Below are 22,020 nucleotides of genomic sequence, written 5' to 3'. Positions count from 1 at the left end.
AAAGATAAAGAGGAGCTGTCAAATGAAATTGAAAAAATTGCTGAGTAAGATAAAAAAACATTTAAAAACTAGAAACAAAAGAACAAAGAGCTGTTATAGCCTCCAAATACTTAAAAACTAACTTAAAAACTTTTTCGCGTGCTGACCAATGGTCTGCGTTCAGAAGGTACCGATCTCCTGATTTGATGCCTTTGGCCAAAAATGCAATACGTGGTTGAGGGTAAATCATCCAACACTTCTCGTGTTTCCTCTCCAGATTTCTCCAGGTACCCATTGAGAGCTGGGTCGACTCTGGCTGAGCTTACAGGGTCACACCATTAACTCCCATTCCAAACCAAATAACCAGCATACCAGGACTCGAGCCCCTGACTCCAAATACCCTTGTTACAGTATTAAATCCATTTTTATAAACCTCGTAATAGTTTATTAGGAGCATTTAAAGCGGCTTTGAACTTAATGTAAGCCCTCCAGGGGTCGTGAGAACCAAAATCTTGTTTATTATTGATTCTCACTATTATATGTATTCTTTGTTATAGTCTACTATGTAGTCTTGAAAAAAAAAATGGGCTGTATTAATTTGAGTATTAAATTCCCAGTTTCAGTTAAGTTTTTGAGGTTGAAACAAACCAAAAGGTAACTGTTTCAATGTGCAGAAAATGGTTAAAAAGGACTAAGCTTCTTCATCACAGATAGTAGCTATTATCACAGATAGTTTCTATTATTGAAAATAAAAATAGTGAACCAAACAATTTCTATTTTTCTTCTGATTTTGATTATTGACCTAGTTTTCTTCTGTAAAGTAACTGATCCATTATAAAGCAATTATTAAGGTTTATATAAAAAATTTGTATGCCTATCTCTTAACAAATCGATATTTTCCTCGATAGATACTGATACCGATAGAGAATTTAATCATAATCAATATATACCGATTATAATTATATTCTCCAGATCAAGATGACGTGCAATCAGGGGCTGATCTTCTGAACTAAAAGTGCCACCAGACTAGAGAAGAAAACATCCTGACAAACAAGAGATTAAACATGGATTGCGGAATAAATCGACGATAGCCCGCCCTCTCCTCTACTCACCTTCCCCTCCCTCACTTCCACTTGTACTATGCTTTATAGTTAATATGCTATTTAGTAAAAGCACTTCAACAAGATATATGGACCTTTGTAGATAGATCGTTTGTTTTGGAAAGCTTGGCGATTATTGTAGGCTATGTCTGAATTGGATTACCTACATAAGCTGAATCTAAATTACCTCAAATTTTGCTGTAAGCAATTTCATAAGGAATTCCATGTATTTTGGTAGTCTGTACCAAAAACAAAATAATTTATAATCCTCTTATTCTTTTTTCTCCAAAAATCAATCTTTAGAGAAATAGAAGTACTGATGAAGCAAAGTAAAAACAGAGGGAACGCAATACCTATTTAAGTAGGTAATTTATATCCGATATTTTAATTCGATTAAATGTCCCACGGTATTGGTACAAAGCTAAATATTTAAACCAGCGAATATTTTTATTCTGACTTTTTTTAAAAACTATACCTTATTTTGCCTAAAATTAACAATTACGCTTCTGAGCAAAGTATAAGGTATAATTATTTTTCAGAAAAAATATAGGGGAATCAGTAATTTATCAATGGGCTGAAGAGGTTCGAGAATTTATTCAAAATAAAGGAGATGTCCTCCAGAAGTTACACGCAGAAGAAACAGAAGAAGAGAGATCTCGAAAACAAATTTTAAAGTCAATCCCAATGTGGACAACTCCATGTCCTGAAATAGTTTCTTCAGAACCATTCACTGAGCGAAAGAGTACTTTTCAGGGCCACGTTGCAACTGTGTTTACTCAAGATCAAGTAAGGTATTATATTTCAAATACTTTTTACATACTGCTGGGTTTAAGCTCCCTCCCCTCTTGCCAGAGGTCTTGTGTTAAAAAAATGTATAGTAAATACCACAAAAGTTTGGTGTACTGATACATTGAATTTTCTATTTTGAATTCTTTTGTAAGATCAATGTTGAAAAAATCACTGATCTAAAATACGAATAAAAGATCTAAAGCCGAAACTGGCCAGCCATGACAGAAAACACAAAAAAAAAAAAAAAAATATAAATACGACAAACAGGTCTATGGCCAGTAAATGAAAACGGAGAAAAAACGAATATTTCGCCCGTATCTAACAAGGCGTCTTCAGCATAGAGAAAAAAAAAACTGAAACTAAAAAATAAACATAAAACTAAAATAAACTCACCAAAGAATATAATATAAGATTGCTTAACATTTACAATTTCCAGCTTCTGATGCTGCTATTCACTTAGGTTTATTATTTGAACTAACCCCTGGGACATTTTGCAATACTTTATTTTTAAATATGGGTTCATTTTTTTAAATAATATCATAAATAGGATCAATATTTACATTCCCAGTATCTCTATTAATTGATAAACCAGCAAAAATATTTTTTTTTTATTTCTAATGCTTCAAGAGCCCATGGCGTCAAACCTCTATTATTGGAAATGGCTGTTGCCTCCTTGAACTGCACAAAATGGTCCGAATTAAAAAATATATGTTCTGCTAAGGCTGAAGTGAAACTTTCTGGAGGTTTTGTAAATTTTTGAGCATTATCTTTTGAATTCCGGTACTTAATAAATCATTCCACAAATTGCTGGTGTGTTCGACCAATGTAAAATGTCCCACAAGAGCAAGGGATGCTATAAACTCCATTTGACAAAATATTACATGTTATATCTTTTCCAGAATTTAGAAAGTTACTCAATGGTCTGATTGATTTAGAACAAGTTGAAATATTATGTTTCAGTTAAGTTCTTTTGATTTTTTCCCCAAGAATTGGTATGAAAGGTAATGAAATGTATCTATTTGAAATTGTAGGGTCCAAAAGTTGAGAACCTGTTTTTATTAATTTTTCATGCTTAATCTGCCTATCCTCTATTATTTCATTTACAAATTTTAACAGAATACCCGTTGCAAAATAAAACATCTCTCAAATACAATAATTTCCTATCAATATACTCCAGGGGACATATTTTAAAAACTCTATCAACCAATGATATGACTGTTCCTTTTTTTTTACTGAAATTGGGTGAGACGAACAAAAATTTAAATACCTGTCATTGTGAGTTGGTTTTCTATTAATTGAAAAAAGTAAACCATTATCACTCTTTATTAATAAAATATCTAAAAAGCGTAGCCTTTCTTGTTTTTCCAGCTCTAGTGTAAATTTAATATTTTAGCCAAACCTGTTTTAATGGTCAAGAAACTAATTTAAGGAATCCAATCCATGTTCCCAAAAGCATAAGACATCTTCCATAAACCTACCCCAGAAACATGGAGACAGACGAAAACACTCAATAGCGGATGTTTGTATCGAATTCAAAAATAAATTAGCCAGGATTGGACTTAAAGGAGAGCCCATAGCTAAACCAAAGACTTGTTGGTAAAATTCTCCTCTAAAACCAAAAGAAAAGGAATACTTTTTTACCAACGAGACCAATTTCATAATGACTTCGACGTCCATGCTGGCCAAAGTTACATCTTCTATCAATTCAAAATGTTTTCTTATTTTATTTTTTAATATGAATTCACATTTTTTAACATCAAAATTTGTGTAAATAGATACAACTTCAAAAATAGAGACAACTGTATTGTTGTCTATGTGACGATTTCTTAATTTGTTTACAACATCAACTTAATTTTTCAAATAAGATCTTTGAGTCCCCAAAAGCGGACGAAATGCTGTTCACCCAATTTCAGTAAAAAAAGGAACAGTCATATCATTGGTTGATAGAGTTATTAAAGTTCGTTCCCCGGAGTATATTGATAGCGAACTGTTGTATTTGAGACATATTTTATTTTGCAACGGGTATCCTGTAAAATTTGTATATAAAATAATACAGAAAAGGCAGATTAAGCATGAAAAAGGTAATAAAAACGAAGGTTCTCAACTTATGGACCCTACAATTTGCAAATGATGCATTTCATTACCTTACATACCGATTCTTGGGGAGAAAATCAAAAGAAACTTTACTGAAACATAATATTTCAACTTGTTTTAAATCAATCAGACCATTGAGCAACTTTCTAAATTCTGGAAAAGATATAACATGTAATATTTTGTCAAGTGGAGTTTATAGCCTCTTGCGCGAAATTTTACATCGGTCGAACACACCAGCAATTTGTGGAATGATTTATTGAGCACCGGAATTCAATAGATAATGCTCCAAAATTTAGGCCTTTTTGCTTGACAGATTTGGGCAAAATCAGTAAGTCCTTCTTCAAGAAAAACTGTAAAATCCGATATTACCACTTTGACAGGGAAACGGTTTTTTTAACGACGTTTTTATTTTTTCCATCAAATCAATTCATATGTTAATATCAATGTGGGTGATCTTCTAAGCGTTAAGGAACCAAAAAGTAAAGTCAGACATTAAAAGGAGATATGAAGGATTCCAGAGATTATTCACGTTGTTAATCAGAATTTGTAAAGTAGACTTTGTGCTGTTAATCGATCTGAGCTTCATAGTATCCTTTGAAAACTACTCAATTTTAAATAGAAAGAAAATGTGTTTTAGCCTCTAAACTGTATTTTGAAATTATCGGCAACTTAAACGCTAAGATTCTTGCTTATCTAGTGGCCTATAAGCAAATACAACAACGATCGACGAGTTGAGATGAGTGAGGGTTAGCTGTAGGTTATTAGCATAAAGGATTGTTGTTTGAAAGTATGGCAAATTTCTTCCTCTGCTTTGAAAATATTTTTCGTAGGACTATTGGAACTCATATCCAAAATAGAAATCATATTGGGACAATTGCGTGTATAACTATAGAGGAAGTTATAAAAGAAATGAAAGAGAGTGGCTTTTTCCCCACAAGTTGTTACATGGTATGATGATTTAAAAAGAGCCTCGGGCATAGCTTCGTTATGAATGGGAGGGGGGGAGTTAGATGTCTATCTCCCTTGGTTTGCACCAATTGTTCATTTTTCATTTGCACCACACACCATTATTCTTGTTATCTCTGCTATAAAAATACTGTATATTAGACAATTTTTTAAACGTGGATGCAACTTGATACGGCACCCTAAAATAATCATTTAATTATCCATTAGTACCTCTCTCATGAAATAACTGAAGGGTCAAAAGAGGAAGTTTAGGCCCTCGGCGTCAAAAGTTCTAAAAATCAAGAAAAAATATTTTTTTTAGATAAATGTAAAAATTTGTCGTTAAAGTTGCTTTTTTTTTTTTTTTTTTTTTTTTTTTACAGATATGATTTTCCTCCAGTCTCCTTAAAGCATTCTGTAAATGGAAGCGACAAACCTAAAGCAAGTACAGATTAATATCAACGGAGAAATGAAACTTAAAAGGAACATAAATGAAAATCTGCAATGAAGCCAAGTTTTAGTTGAGCCTAATTTGCCACAAATAAAGGGAAGTGTTGGTGCCCCTAAAAGTTAAACTGTCATTTGTCCTTTGCTGAAAAGGAATGACATTTATTTCCCATTTCGAAACATTAATTAACAAACGGGATAATAGTAAATAAGGAAAAAAGAGGAAATCTAAAAGAGAAATATAATGAAATGTAACACATTATACATAAATGCAAATAATAAAATCTTCCAGCGAATCAACTAAAACAAAACAAATATCACATTAAGAAAATAACACGTAAAAATCATGGTTCATATTAAGCGAACTTCTAAATTTATTCTGTCTTTCAATAACGGCGGCAAGAGGGTTTGTAGCTTCATGTTTTGCTTTTACTCTGGAATTTCTGGTCCAAGATGGGAAATTAAAGAAGGTGCTTACGACACTAATCAGAGTCATTGCTCTATAGTCGCCGATAGTAAAGAACCAAATAGCTTCAGCGTTTTTTTTTTATTATTTATAAAACAAAATTTCCGAAGCCACTTCGCATAGAAGGGATGGTCGTATAAACTTTGGCTCACTTGATCGAAAATTAAGTTCTAGTGGCCTTTTAAGAGTAAAAGTAATAAGAAGGCAACCGGCCCTCCTCTCACGCCTTTTTAACTGCCCTCCCCCAAAAGGCGCCCAATCAAAATTTTGAGATAGCCATTTTGTTTTAAATGTCTAAATATCAAATAATTATACCTATGGGTTAACATAGCCCCCATAGCCCCAGGACAACGACTGTAAGTTATGCAAGTTGCTAATTGTTTGTATATAAGTTTTTTTTTTATCGGGAAAGAAGGACAAATTTGATCCTGGGTTTCCAAAAACGTTTTGGGTGTTAAGGTGAAACTTCAGAAAATTTTGAGAGGGATGTCGAACAATATAAAGCTCATTATGTACATACTGCTGGTGAAAAGGGTGTATCAGCAACACCTATTGAACAGCTGAGAGTATTAATTTGAAATTATCAGGTTATATTGAGGGTGATATTGAAGAGTGATTGGAGGGTAGCCTTCCCCCTTAGCCATTTTTAGAGGTTCCTTCCCCTCAATACCGATTGAAATTTTGCAAAAGCCATTTTTTTCAAAATTGTCAAAAGTTCTAGTAGTATCCCTCAGGGGATGCAATGTCCCACCACAGTACCCTGGGCAAGTATTGTAAACTATGCAATTTGTCCACTGTTTACAGGCGGGATTTATCCTTGGGGAAAGGGGGAATATTTGATCTTAGGGGTCTCCGGAAAGGCTAAGGATATTAAGGTGCAACTTTGAGGATTGTTTAGGGTATATAATTGAATCAAAAGACACTGTGTGCATCCAGGTTATAAAAAGGTGTATCTACAAAACCTTAGGAACAGTTAAAGGTATTAACTTAAACCTTCCAGGGCCACTACTACTACGACTGCAATTGCGACGACTTGTGACTGCAACTATTTGCAACTTTGACTACTCACGACTGTGACTGCAACTACTTGTGACTGCAATTACTTCCGCTTGCGACTGCTATCAGGAAACATCGAGGGACAATTGAAAAAAATCAAAGCACACTATGTGCATGCTGGTTGTCAAAAGGGTGTGACAGTAATATCTCAGGAACGGTTGAGGCCATTAAGTTGAAACGTTCAGGGCATGTTGAGAGGGATTTTGGAAAATGATCAGAGGGTAACTAGCCCTCCTGCTCTTTTTAGATCCCCCATTGCCTACACTGGTCGAAATTAAAAGCCATGTTGTTCAGCATAGTCAAAAGGGCTAATAAGTATGTATCCGAGGATGTTGTGTCCCCTACAGCCCCCGGGGCAAGGGTTATACATTGTACAATGTCCCCATTGTTTACATACAGGATTTATCGCTAGGAAAGGGGAATTTTTGATCCTGGACGTGCCTGAAAAGGCTAAGGGTATTAAGGTAAATTTTCAGGGAGTATTGAGGGGAATACTGAACTAAATCAAAAGACTTTGCATGTACAAAGGTTATCATAAAGCCGTATCTGCAGTTTCTTAGGAACATTTAAGGGTATTAACTTGAAACTTTCAGGACCACTACTGCTTTTACTATTGCGATTGCAACTGTGACTACTGGCGACTGAAACTACGATTACTTGCAACTTTGACTTCTTACGACTGTGACTACTTGCGAATTTGACTACGACTACCTGTGACTGCGACTGTGACTACTTGCGACTACGACTGTGACTACTTGCAACTACGACTGCAACTGCTTGTGACTGCGACTACTTATGACTACGACCATTTTTTCTTACAACTAGTTTCAGAAATTGTTGAGGGATGTCAAATAAAATCAAAACGCGCTCAAAAGGGCGAGGGATGTTATTCAAAAAGGGCGTATCAGCGATTTCTCAGGAACGGCCAAGGTTATTAAGTTGAAACTTCCGGGGGATGTTGGAAAGTACTTGGATGGCGAAGGCCCCCATTGTGATTTTTAGACACCCCTTCCCTCGACACTGGTTAAAATTCTGAAATAGCCACTTTGTTCAAAATATTCAGAAGTCTAATTACTATGCCTCTGGGGATGCCATGCCCCAACAGCCAGGAAGCGCTGTAAATTATGCTATTCGACCGTTGTTTACATACAGTATTTGCAATTGGTAAAGGGGGGGATGTTTGATCCTGGGTGTGTCTGAAAAGGCTAAGGGTATTAAGATGGAACTTTCGGGTCCACTGCTACTGCAACTCCAACTGTGACTGTGACTACCTATGACTACAACTACAATTATGACTACTTGCAACTGTGACTACTTGCAACTTCAACTTCTACTATTTGCGACTGGGGCTGCGACCACTTGGCACTGTTACTACTTGCGGTTGCAGCTACTTGCGACTCCGACTGCTTTTAACTGCAACTTTGACTACTTGTATCTGCGACTGTGACTACTTGCGACTTTTACTACTTGTGACTGCGTTTACTTGTGATGGCGACTACGACTAAGGCTACTTGTGGTTGCGACTTTGACCATAGGTGAGTACGACCACTTGCGACTACTTGTGGCTGTGACTACTTGTTACTACGAGGAATTGCTACCATGGCTCCTTGCGGCTGTAGTACTTGCGACTGCGTCTACTTATGATTGCAATACGTAGGACTACGACTATTTGCGACTGCGAAACCATGTGGGTGTGACTACGAATGCGATTACTTGCGACTGCTACTTTGGCTACATGTGACAGTGACTACTTGCAACAGCGATTGCAACTACTTGCGACTGTGTCTACTTGTGATTGTAAATGTGACAACTTGTGACTGCAACTGCTAGTGCTTGTGACTGTGACTACTACTGCCAGTACTGCAACTGTGACTGCAAATATAACTGTTACTTCTACTACTACGGCTAGAACAATTAACTAAATCAAAAGAGTTGAAGTGCATCCTGCTTGTCAAAATGGCATAAGGCATCTAGTTTGTCAAAAATAACATACAATCAAAGTTTCAGAAAATTGCGTAAAAAGGGGTAAAACGCCACCTCTCAAATGAGGGTAAGGGATTTTGATTAAAACGCTGAATTTTTCTCGTAAAGGATGGTCGTGAATGTGCATTTTTTTTTTTTTTCGTGGTACTTATATCCAACCAGTGGTCATAGATAGCTCGTAAATAGGAGGAGGCTTATTCGAACGAAAATTTAAACTTCTAATGTCGTTTTTAAGTATCAAGAGATTAAGCTACAGCAAACTGCCGGAGGCTGTTTCGTCCTGCTAAACCACAAATTTGCCCCGAATTAAGCCAACATATTACCAAACAAACTTTAATGCAGTGGTGTAATTTCGTCAAAATCATGGGGGGGGGGGAAGCAAAGTTGGAGTCAATTTTCCCAAATCAAGTGAAAATGACAGTGAAAAATGAAAAGTGATCCATATATTACCATAAAGGCAAAGATGTACTAAAGAAAACTGACCTGTTTCTCTGGATACTTGAATTATGAGCTTATCTTAGTTTTGACAAGATTTTTTGCAGAAACTATTATTCCGCTGGGGGGAGGGGGACAACCTTCGGTCTGGAGAGGGCAGTTGTCCCCCCTACTCCATAGCAAATTACGCCCCTGCTTTAATAGATAACTAATTGACTTAGAAGTATCTAAACGCTACTTACGCAGCAACTCAATTTGAGAAGTCCTACTGCTACGGCGTGGAACATTCGTCCCAAAAACTATATACAGTCGAGGCAAAAAAAAGAACAATTATTATGTACCGTTTATTCAGTAAACTAACGGCTATAGAAAATTATATAGTTCCACACTAGACAATAAAGTAGAAGTTTTAAGATTCTTTTGTGTGTGTGTATAGGGGGGGGGGTACCTACAGCCCAAAAATGCATTTTTAGGCTCCATTTTTCAGATTTTATATGAGAAGTACTTCATGTAATTATAGTGGGGGCATGCAATGCCTGACCTCCCTTCATCTGGTGGAATTTATTTGGACTAGGCTTAGATAATTTTTAACTGGAAGATTTTGTTTTAGAATGTTGAAGTGATGTGGTAATTTGTTGAACTTAAGTGTAAAGATCAGGGGTCTGATTGGGTTGACAGTCTCCCACTTAGTTAGTAAAAAATTAGGGTTTGAAAAGCAAATGTACCCAAATAAATCGTTTTCTCGAAGATTTGTTATGCAAAAAGCACCCAAACCACACTCGATGAAAGAAGATTCCAATTCCCGAAAAATGTTCGCTAATTGTACTCTGTCTAATTTCTCGGACTCTCGACGAAAGAGTAGGCATATCCCTGTTTTGCTTTGGTCATATTTTGTTGGCGATTTCCTTGTTTTGTTTATGTTGCTTTTGTTTATATGAACCCTTGGCTTTTGAAATATATTGATCTGTCTTATCTATATATACCAGGAATTTCCACTTTGCTTTCGTGGGTTTGGAACAGTCTTCTTATGAGTTTTATTGTATTTTATGTATTGGTTTACCAAGGTCTCGATGAAATTATATGCACGTTTTTTCTAATGTAATTTTGTTAATCCATTGTTGTTTTTTCATATTTCTGTTTTGTTTGTGTTGGCTTAAATAGGTTCCAAAGATGGTCCTGAAAGATCCAAATTTAGAACGCACAAAATTCAATCCACGCAAAAATCAATCCAAGCAAAACACAGCCCCACCCAAGTTTCACCCTTATAAAAGCTTTTCAAAGGAAGGGTTCCACCCAAATAAAGTTCAACACACGCATGACTTGGCCAGAAAATTTCACTTTCAAGCAATTCATTCCGCACACAAGTCAACTCAGAAAAATCCAATCCGATTGAATTTGAAGTCGGCAAAAATTCCGTTTTAGTTAAATTTTATCGAGTTTACTAACTGAGTTAAATTTTGTATTAGTTTAGTGTATATGGTCAGGAGATAGGATAAAAAATTAGTTTTATCGATTGTCAAGATTCTTTGGTATCGGAAGTCAGTTTTGTCTGGGATGCGTTTGTATGAAACCATTGTACAGGAGCCATCTGTCGAATTTTTTTTGAAAATAATTGAAACCCTTCATAAATAAACAAATGTTGGCATAAGCATGCTTCTTATGAAATCTCCGAGAACCAAAGTCCCTGCAGAAAGCCTTCTGGTGTCTCTCTCAAAGATTTAGCGTTTATCTGTGGGTAAAATTGACTTTGTCTTCCCTTGGGCCTTTTATTTCTCTTCATGCTTGGGATTTTTGATTTCTTAAATGCTTGCTTTATTCTCTAACTTTGTGATCCCACGTTGTCTAGTACCTCGATATTTCGGGACGTTACAATATCGATTTCTTGAGCAGTTTGAAAATTAAACCATTGAATAGTTCGAAATTCCTGCTTAAAAAAAGCAAAAAATGATGGCTCAAAAAAGTGCCGCTTCAGTGGAATAAAAAAGAAGTGTAAGCAGCAACAAGAGATAATATTCTCTGTCGCTCCGGTTTATTAGATACTGATCTTGGTTATATGAAGTCCAGGTTATTCGACGGTATAGTTTTAGACGAAAACGTGTTTCGTGTGAAATTACATTTATAAGAACTATTAAAATTATTTTTTTTTATCTTTCTTGCGGAGATCTTTATTTGCACACTAGATGCGTGAAATGTGTATTATTTTGATTATTTCTAAGTTGTAATACGTCTGTCAAGTCGTGTCGTCATCAGTGCATCATCATGTCTCCATGTCTCATGTCATCATCATGTCATCATGTCTCCAGATGATGATAGTGATGTTGTAGTGACGTATGACTTGACAGACGTATAACCAGTTTAGCAATCTAAACTACCAAAATAGGAGGATTGACGGCAAGTCTATTTACTCCATGCAGCAAATAACCGAGAAAATTGACAAAGAAGATACATTACTCGTTTTTACAGGCATTGTGTCAATCTATCAGAAACATGTCAACAATTGGGGTTACTTGATCTTTCTAATATGGAGAATGTATTTTAGTGCATCTTAGGGTGAATTTGGCTGTCAACAGGAGCTCCTTTAAGATTAATGCGAATTTTTTTTGAACATGCATAATTAAGCTAATCCCATGACTCGGTGGTAAAATCCCATAATATTTTAAATGTGGAGCTAATCGATTTGGCATCAGGATAAGTTAATTCTGTTTGTTTAATTAATATATAAACGAAACAATTATCTAAAAAGTAGAAACAGATATGTGATATAAATGAACATGCAATTTGATCAAAATGTAAATTTCTAGACAAGTATTGGCAAAACTATATGAAAACCGAAAAATTGCTCAAGCCACCCATAATATGTATGCCTACAGGATATACAAAGAAGACTCTAAAAGCTGGCTTCAAGACTGTGATGATGATGGTGAAAGTCAAGCAGGCAGCAGACTCCTTCATTTGTTGCAGGTAGTTATTCTTTGTTTTTGTGCCTGCTATAATGCATAAGCATAAATATTTCTTGCCAAAACCAAAAGGGATATCTGATAATTTTTTTTTCATGGCTGACTGCAATCTAGTAAAGAGTAAAACGCAGCCCTAGGGTTTTTAAAGTTTTTTTACTTCATATATTTGTTCTCTCACGCATTACAACAAAATTCTTACTTATTGCAACCATTTCTATTTGTAGGATTTTGTAAGTCGATGCCAGTATAAACATAGGCTATATCCAAAAGTTTACTGTTTTTATTGTTTTGTATTTTTTTTTTTTTACTCATTCCTATCTCTAACAGATCAAATCGTTGTTGAAAGAAATGTTTGGAGAACTTAAAGAGCAATATTTGAAACTGATAATACAGCTAGGCAGGATGATCAGTGTCTATGCTATAAATATTGTTAGGGAATCCATGACAGACATTATCTTTCAGTTGGAAAATTATTTTATTTGTTTCTTGCATATATATTCAGGGACAGGCTGGCTGTTCTGATTTTTTTTTCTTATTTTTTGGATTTCCGTTCGATTAATACGTTTCTGGTGTTTGTTAGTTAATGATTTTGTTAGCTAACACTTTTGCTTCTATAGGCTGGCAGACAAATGGTTGATAACATTGTTAGTTTACAACTGGACAGTGCAAGAAAGTCTATAACTTTTTCCTCAACGCGCACTTCAAACATAATTTAAGAATGAAACGGGTTTAATACCCCTGACCGTCAGCATAGAAACAAGTTTCGTCTTGTTCTCTCTTATTTCTATCAATCCACTGCAAATAGTGAAATCAAAGTTTTTTTTAATAAAATTTGATATTTAAACAAATTGAGTAAAAATTAATTAAAAAAAGAAGTTTTTGTGATGGAAGTGAAGAGCGAAGGTGAAACCTAAACAGCAAAACTAGGACTTAACTGAAAACATTGGATTTTTTGTACGCTAAGAACATAAAGTACTTTAGAGTATACTTTACGACATGGAAATAAGGCATTATTGTTTCTTATGCCTGGATTTGTGTTTCTCATTAAAGCACCAGTTGAGCATAATCCTGTAAACATTGAGGAGTTCTATCAATCCGTTTATTTGCACTAGTTTTATAGATATATGTTGCGTAAACTGCGAAGTAATAATGTTTGTTTGTTTAAAGTTTCAACTTTGTTCTTTATTTTCGTCAGAAAAACTTAAGTGTTCTAAAATTCAACTTCCAAAAGGAGCTATTGGGTCTCTCGGTAAAGCTCTTGTTGGTCCTGATAATTAAAAATGGCTACTAGAATTAAACACTAAAAAAAAAATTAATGAGCCTCCACTTCATTTTCTATGACTATTCTAGCGATATGATTACCCTATTAAAGGGGGTACCCCTAAATAAAATTGCTGTTGAAGGGGGAGACAGACGCACAAAAATTGAATTTTCAGGTCATAATTAACTAATTTTTCCTGGGATGGGGCCTCTTTCTACTCTGCTGATGTTGGTGTGATCCGCCCCCTTTCTATGTATTTAATGTCCATCTCAGGACTTGGTTATATGCGATGGGTGCTACGTAGGGCTCTGGGGCAGAAAATGGCTTAAAAACGAGGCTCTTTGTCCTCCAATCACTTTTGTCCCTTATAAAGGGATTTTGAATGTCCAATATCCAATCGAATAGGGACACTGTTAAGTCTCTGTGACCATCCTTTCTATATGAAATGGTTAAGAAAAAACAAAACAAAAAAAAACTTATGAATACATGGTTCTTAATTTAGTCAACGCTACTGCGGAGACTCTGAAAAATAGGATTTACTTATGTTTTAGATATTTACTTCCTGTGTTAATACACACGGCTAAAACAGGATGGGTTTTTAGGATTGTTGAAAGTTCATAAGAATGTCTCTTCTTTTCAAAGATTAGTATAAAAATAATTTCGGAATTATTGGCCTATTTTGGTTTTGCCAGTTATATCGCTTGTTCTAGAACACTGTATCAACGCTGGAATATACCATCATCTAGTATTGCAAATTTACTATATCCAAAGCATTTTGCTTTTTGGAGGGATGGAGCCACAGAGGTGGTTATGCCATATATAATTTTTATAATCAATTAAGTTTCTGACATAAATCTGTGGGTAACTGATCGATTTTTGGGATTTTTCGATTTTTTGATTTTCGGGTATATGCTACTGCTCTTAAATTTAAAATGAAGATATCTATTGTTCTGTGTTGGTTTTCTGCAAATAGTAAAATCGAGTTTACTCGATTTTAGTCGAGTTCACTCGAGTGTAATCGAGTAAAGTCAATTTTACTATCTACAGAAAACCAACACAAAGCAATCGATATCTTCATTTTAAATCAAATCACCCCCCGCAAGTTAAAAGAGCTGTCGTAAACTCTCTCGTCGATCGTGCCCTAAATATTTGCTCTGATTCCCACATCACAGCAGAACTAAAGTTTATCAGGGACATATGTTTTGGAAACGGGTACCCCATTTTACTTATTAATAATACAATTAGCCGTAGACTGAAAAAACCCTCCCGTAAAATCAGTGGTATTTTATCATGTGGGAATCCCGATAAGCCTTCAAATATAGTCCACCTCCCATACATTCCAAAAATCACTACGAATTTTAAAAGTTTGCACACAAAATAATCTGTATGTAGTATTTACTAATATTTCCAAAATCATAAATTTTCCAAACTCTGGTAAAGATTAAACCCCACTTACTCGCTAAAGAGGGGTTTATCAAATACTATGTGACTGCGGCAAATACTATGTAGGTGGAACCCACCAGAATTGAAAGAAACGCCTACAGCAGCATTATGATTATATCACCAAAGCCTTAAATTCTAATAGTGCTAATGCTTCTTTTGATTCTACTTTCAGCAGCAATGTTTTTGATAACCCCAGCCACAAAATACTTTTTGAAGAATCCGCCTTTATTAGTAATGCCCTAGGCATAAAACAGGTTGTTCGAGGAGCAATTGAAATCAGACTTAGGACAAATAATGATATTTCCTTAAATAGGGATTTGGGGGAATATTCACTAAATGCTCTATTCACAAATTTACTTAAAAACGATTTTACAAGATATATTAAAAACCCAGTAGACACTAACACAGAACCAGTTACAAAAACTTAAAAGACCTTCGAGGTTAGCTGCCAAAAAGGCAAGATTAGCAGTGAAAGCGTGTTTATAATTATTTGTCTTTCACTTCAATTATTTGCCTTGTTTCACCTAACTTTTTTATCAGCCCTGGTTGAACTTCGCTGAAGTAAGGATGCTGAGACTGTTCTAAAAAAATTTCGTTTTAGTTTTAGCGGTTGTATGTTATTGTAAGTCTCTTTACTTTTATATAATTATGTTTTGCTGAGGACTGCCCTTGGACATAGGACCGAAATATTCCTTCAAATATAGAATTCCAATGTCTTGCGAAAAGAATTCCCTATTCCTTGTTCTTTGAAAGAATTCCCCTTCTTGTTGTTGATGTTTATAATAAACGACAAAACGACAGAAAACTAGAAGCCGACATCCACTTACTCGGAAATCTTTGAAAATCATTTAGCTTCTGAGTATTGTGCCGGAGATAGTGATATTCATTTTTGATGAAACTTACATCATCAGAAAGTGTGAATTTTGCTTTTTCTATTAAACGGGGCAGATTAAGTTCAGGAAACGGCCGTCCCTAAAATCAAAGGAACTCATAACAGCTCAAGGAACTATCACATCACATCAGCTCAAAGGAACTATCATTTGAGCAATTTGGTCGCTTCGGGAATTACACGTGGAGCCAACCGCTTTGATTGCCAAGCTCGCCGACAAAAGGGCTGTAAATTTTGCTTTCTTTTCAGTCAAATTTCGGAGTCAAATCCATATATTCTCGACAGCTCTCATTGAGGGCTATTCCCCTAGAAAAATTCATTAGTTGGCCCTTTGTGACACTTAGCCGACGCTGAAACTCGCAAAATGATTTTAAGCTCGCGTTTCGCCTTAAGAGGTGCTGCTTTTTCTTAGCTTTCATCTTATTGACAAAATTGCAAGCATTTTCATGTAAATGCTTCATCTTCAAATATTGTTGATTTTGTTGATTTTGGTGTCTCCCAGTTTGCTGTATTAAATCTGATTCTCCTTCTAATTCTTATGATTTACGTTGTAGCATTTTGTTTGAGCCATGGAAGCGGGGAAATTTAAAATTCTTTTAATCAAAGTCGCTATACCTTCGTTTGGCAACGATCCAACCCTCATGTACAATTCTCAATAGGATGGTAGTTCATCTCCAATTTCAAATTCAAGAATATACTTAGTATATTCTCGGAATATACTAGTATATCTTTGCAAGATATAAAAATGATTAAGAGTAACCAGTCTTGATTTGAAAATAGATAAACGAAATTATGTTCTATTTTCACAGTCCCTAATTGTTATCCTTGGATATCGAAAATACCCTCTGAGAAGGGAATCATTAAGTGTGTGAGGTATTTCAAAGATCTAGGAATTCATATTGATGAAACATTATCATTTAGTTACCAAGTGGGGGCTCTTAGAAAAATATTGTTGAGGGATGAGGGATAATATGTAAATTAAAACATATCTGTTCTTTACATGCTTAGGCTAGAATATTTTCTTTAATACATTCTTAGATTTTGCATATTTTGTACGGTTCATCTAAATTTCCATGATACTTTCCTTTCCATACGTTGATCTGTACGGGTAATGCATAGTATTGCCATTAGATCATGTAGTGTAAGAGGAAATCTTGGCCTAAAGGAGCAAGATACCTTCACTCACTTGAAGTCTAAATTGTATGTTGAATTTCTTAAAATTCTTACCTTTGATGTGCTGCAGATTTTATTTTTATTTTTTAAATAAACTAATATGTTTGAAAATTATCTCTAAGAAGATTAAATCACTTAGACTAGAAATGAATGAAGGCGATAAGATGATGTTAGGTAACAGGAAAATCGATCATGTGGATAGCTTTACTTACTTGGGTACTTGGTGCTGCAGTGAGTTGTTAGTAGTAGTAGTAATAATTTAAGACCTGTCGCAGAGTTATCCCAGAACGGTCACGAGTCGAAAAAGCAGAAATATTTTCCTAATAATTATAGTATTCGGTGACTAATTCCAACAAGGAATAATATGCCACTTTTCTGCTAAAAATTTATCTACAAAATATTATTTTTAAAATTAGCTGTTTTCATAGCTTGTCTCCTTACCATAATGCTGCAGGCAAGTATATGGCTAAAATTACGAATTTAGCTCCATATGTGCAATTAAGGATTTCCATATTCTGATTTGAACAAGGTATAAACAGTCCACCTTTCCACTAAACTATATCTTAGCAGTCTCTGTCTTAATTGTGTTGTTTGCATAATTTGGGGCTTTTGTTCCTGGGGCTGCACGGGTCGTGTCCCCTGCACTGTTTTGGGACTTTTTGATTTTTCTGATTGAAACGGTTTTCTTAACTAATGAAATCATTGCCGTTTCAGCTTTTGGGGCATAAAGGGCGGTTACTGGCTTTTGATCGGTTTTGCCCTTAAAAAGAGCATTACCCCAAACTTCCCCGCAAATTCGCACTTATATCTCTTCCATGTGACGAGATTGCGGAAAATGTAAATGAATCACATGCGGGAACGATATCGCTCTATACCAGGGATGTCAAATCTTTTATTATAGTGGGACGCATTGTCGCTTGCATTAATTCAATGGGTCGCAGAGCCTATTAAATTTTAAGGAAAATGGGTACATAAAGAAATTGGTAGTACTGGTAGTGTATGTGCATGGTAGTTTACTGGTAGTGTATGATGTATGAAGGCTGTTTAGGTAAATATCAAAAATTTATGGGTTGAAGCAAAATATTTTTCCATTTATCCTAATAAATGGTTTTGGATGGAACATCTATTTTCATTGTAATATTTTTGCTTTTCTCTTTTTAAGATTGTTAATTCCAAAGATGTCATCGTCGTCGTTTCAAGGTGGTTTGGAGGGGTTCTCCTTGGAGCTGATCGTTTTAAATTAATCAATAATGCTGCAAGGCAAGTTCTTCAACTTGGAGGATTTCTTGAAGCTTCTAATGACGCTGGGAAAAGGAAGAACAAATAAATAGAGGTTCAAACTGCCAGTTGCTTTTCATCAGGCGGATCAATTTTATTTACATTTGTTTTGTGGTGACTCTGTGATGATTAATTTCATAAAACGAATTATTTGAGGTTTTGTCAAAAAACTTTCCTAATATTTTAATCATCATACTCATGGTTGTAATAATATACAATCAAAAATAATAAAGTAAATATTTCTGAAACCATGTATGTAGGCAGATGTGGGGTGGGAGCAGCTGTTCCCACCCTGAAGTCTGAATTTTGTAAAGTATGTGTCAAAATTGTGGAGAGGAGTAGCTGATACGGGACACATGACAAATGTTTCAGCATCTTCTGTTCCCGTCTAATAGAACCATCGGCCAGTAATACCTCGCTAAGCAAAATCAAGGCTGTGCCTCTTTGTTGATTTTATACTATTGTTTAGCTATAACCAAAAATATTTCAATTTTCAGTTCCGGTGTCCTCATTTTTAATCTACAATCATTACTTGAAAACCATTTGAACAAAAAAAAGTTCTAGAATTAGAATTAATACAGTTCTAGAATTAGAAGAAGAAAAACTCTTTAAGTGGCCTGCAGAAAATAAAACATTAAATTTTAAGACTGTCAGTAGTCTTTCATCGGCCATGATTTCGTTAAATTTTGATATATGATTAAAATTCTCTAAAAATTCAAATAAGCTCAGCTTTCAGTCAAACGCTAATTTTCCAGAATTCTACAAATGTAGGGATATATGTCAAGTCAGTTTATTTGAGTTGGTTTTGGAGATATATGTTGCATAAACTGATATGTTCGTTTTAAGTTTCAACGTCGCTCTTTGCTTTTATCAGCAAAACTTCCTTTTTAATTTAAGTTTTGTTCGTGTTTAGTTTTTTTTAAATATACTCAATAAACTTTACAAAAAGATCGTTTCCAACTCAAGTGATGAAACTAAAGAAGTCAATATGATCTTTTGTAAAAATTTTCCAAAACCCCTCTCACGCCAACCTTTTCCCCAAGCACATCCAATCAACATTTTGAGATAGCCATTTTATTCAACGTAGTTTTAAGTTCTGTAAATTAGGTCTTTGAGGATGACAACCCCCTCAGAGGCCTTAGGACAAGGGTTGTAAGTTATGCCCTGGGGGCATATAAAGTTTTTATAGAACGCGATGTCGTAGAAACTTCAAAAAGGGCTCATTCGATTAGAAATTGAAATGGCTAGTGCCCTTTCTAATAGTCGAAAGTAATTGGAAGGCAACTAACACCCTTTCCACGCCCGCCATTTCCCCAAACACACCCAATAAAAATTTTGAGATAGCTATTTTGTTCCACGCAGTTAATGTTCAGGAAATTATACCTTCGAGCAGGACACTCCCCCCACAGTCTTCTGGGCAAGGGTATTCCCTGGGGGCATATACGTTTTTATTGAAATCTTTGTCGTAGAAACTTGAAAAAGGGCTTTATCGATTGGAAATTCAAAGGTCTAGTGCCCTTTTCAATAGTCGAAAGTGATTTGAGGGCAACTAGCCCCCCCTCGCTCGCCCACCTTTTCCCAAAACTCATCCAATCAAATTTTGAGATAGCCAGGTTTTTCATTTTAATGGATTTCAAGAGGGCAATTATGTTTTTGATGGGAACACTCCTCCAGATCCTTCAGAACAAGGGTTGTAAGTTATGCCCTGGTGTAGCGATAAAAATAATTTGTGGCTATAAAGAAATTATTAGCTATAAAAGGAATTTTGTGGTTATAAAAGAAAATGTGGCTATAAAAGAAATGACTGAGGCAATTGTGGTCATAAATATTGACCGCGTCAAATGTAATATCGTACTTTAAAGCTGCGAACTTACACCTTATAAGTTCTCCGATAGTGCCGCTTGTAACGCTAAAGATTGCGCCATCAAGCCCTGCGCCACAGCAATGGGGAGTGAAGTAAGCTTATGACCGCGCCACCCTCAATTATTGAGAGAAAATAAAATGTGTAGAAATATAAATGTGACCTCTTTTCCTTGAGCTATCTGGAGATCGGAGTCCTTGGGAAAGTACCATGGAATTATGCAATCTAATTACCTGTTATTAAACTAGATGCAGATATATAAAATGAAATAAACAAAAGTAAAAAGCAATTGATTTATTAAGACTTACATATTTATGTGAACAATAGTAGGTCACTTCAAATGACAACAACGGTGACTGAGATACAACAATGAAAGAATTGCAAAGCTTGAACGTCGATATAATTCTGTCTAAATGATCCTGACTTTGATTTACGAATACCTCCAAAAAGCACTTTAACCCCACTGTCAAACATAGTTTTTTGTCCTGTGCTCTAAGAATTAGCTCCCAATTGGCTAAAGTGGCCCAAAGACGCGAACCTTTCGTACAATAAATTGTTTTAAATATTTTTGATGATTCAAACGCTCACACGGCTCCTCTAATTTAAACTTCCTTAGAAATATTGTGCGTAGCATCTTTTTTATTGCCCACTTGTCCTAGCGAAATCCAAAGCTTGGATAGCGCCGTTCTTTGTCTGAGGCTAACTGCAATTTTTCTCTTTGCTGATTTAGGACTTTTCTTTCTTTTTGACACTAGATTTAAACTTAATTAGAGGAAGTCGGAATTATCTTTAGAAAGAAGGAACTTTATTTTGGTATTTTAAATATATCGCATTTTACTCACGGTACACTGGGGGCATATAAGGTTTTTATAGAGCGCGTCGTCGTAGAAAATCAAAAGGGCTCATTCGATTGGAAATTGAAATGGCTACTGTCTTTTTTAATGGTCGAATGTGATTGGAAGGCAATTAACACCCCTTCGACGCCCACCATTTCCCCAAACATATCCAATCAAAATTTTTAAATAGCCATTTTGTTCCACTCAGTTTAAAATTCAGGAAATTATGCCTTTGAGCAGGACACTCTCCCCATCGTCTTCAGGGCAAGGGTTATAAGTTATGCCCTGGGGACATATAAGGCTTTTCTTGAAATCTTTGTCATGGAAACTTGAAAAAGGGCTCATTCGATTGTAAATTCAAAGGGCTAGTGCCCTTTTTAATAGTCAAAAGTGTTTTGAACATATGCACTCAAAATTTTTAGATAGCCATTTTATTCAATGCAGTTGAAAGTTTTGGAAATCAGGTCGTTAAGGATGACAACCCATCCCCCCCACAACTCTCAGCGCAAGGGTTGTAAGTTATGCCATGGGACCATGTAAGGTTTTTATAGAAAGCGATGTTGTATAAACATCTAAAAGGGCTCATTCAATTGAAAACTGAAATGGCTAGTGCCCTTTTAATAGTTGAAAGTTATTGAAGGGCAACTAACCCCCCTCTCACGCCCACCATTTCCCCAAACACATCCAATCAAACTTTTGAGATATACATTTTGTTCAACGTAGTCGAAAGCTGGAAATTATGTCTTTTAGGATGATAAACCCATCAGAGCCCTCATTGCAAGGGTTGTAAGTTATTCCCTGGGGACATATAAGGTTTATGTAGAAAGTTGTTGTAGAAATTTCAAAAGGGGCTCATTTAATTGGAAATCGAAATCGCCCTTTTTAATAGTCGAAATTGAGTGGAGAGTAATTAACCCCCCTCACATACACCATTTCCCCAAACACGTTCAATCAAAGTTTAGAGATAGACATTTTGTTCAACGTAGTTGAAAGTTCTGGAAATTATGTATTTAAGGATGACAAACTCC

General features: G+C 35.4%; 1 protein-coding gene across 5 annotated transcripts in view; it reads left to right on the top strand.

Moving 5' to 3' along the window:
• Positions 1 to 19,239, top strand: part of LOC148946119 (protein IMPACT-like) — a 36,713-nt gene extending 17,474 nt beyond the window's left edge. For all 5 annotated transcript variants that reach the window (XM_089097790.1, XM_089097787.1, XM_089097786.1 and 2 more), the window contains exons 4-6: positions 1,619 to 1,870; positions 12,096 to 12,255; positions 18,180 to 19,239. In XM_089097790.1, coding sequence (XP_088953916.1) covers positions 1,619 to 1,870; positions 12,096 to 12,255; positions 18,180 to 18,344 — 577 coding nt within the window. In that variant the 3' untranslated portion in view covers positions 18,345 to 19,239. The remainder of the gene's footprint in view (positions 1 to 1,618; positions 1,871 to 12,095; positions 12,256 to 18,179) is intronic.
• The last annotated feature ends 2,781 nt before the right edge of the window (positions 19,240 to 22,020 follow it).

The sequence above is a fragment of the Artemia sp. Qi Xiang Cuo genome, chromosome 12 (assembly GCF_049724085.1).
Source record: "Artemia sp. Qi Xiang Cuo chromosome 12, ASM4972408v1, whole genome shotgun sequence".
NCBI lineage: Eukaryota > Metazoa > Arthropoda > Branchiopoda > Anostraca > Artemiidae > Artemia > Artemia sp. Qi Xiang Cuo.
This window is presented reverse-complemented; position numbering and strand designations above follow the sequence as displayed.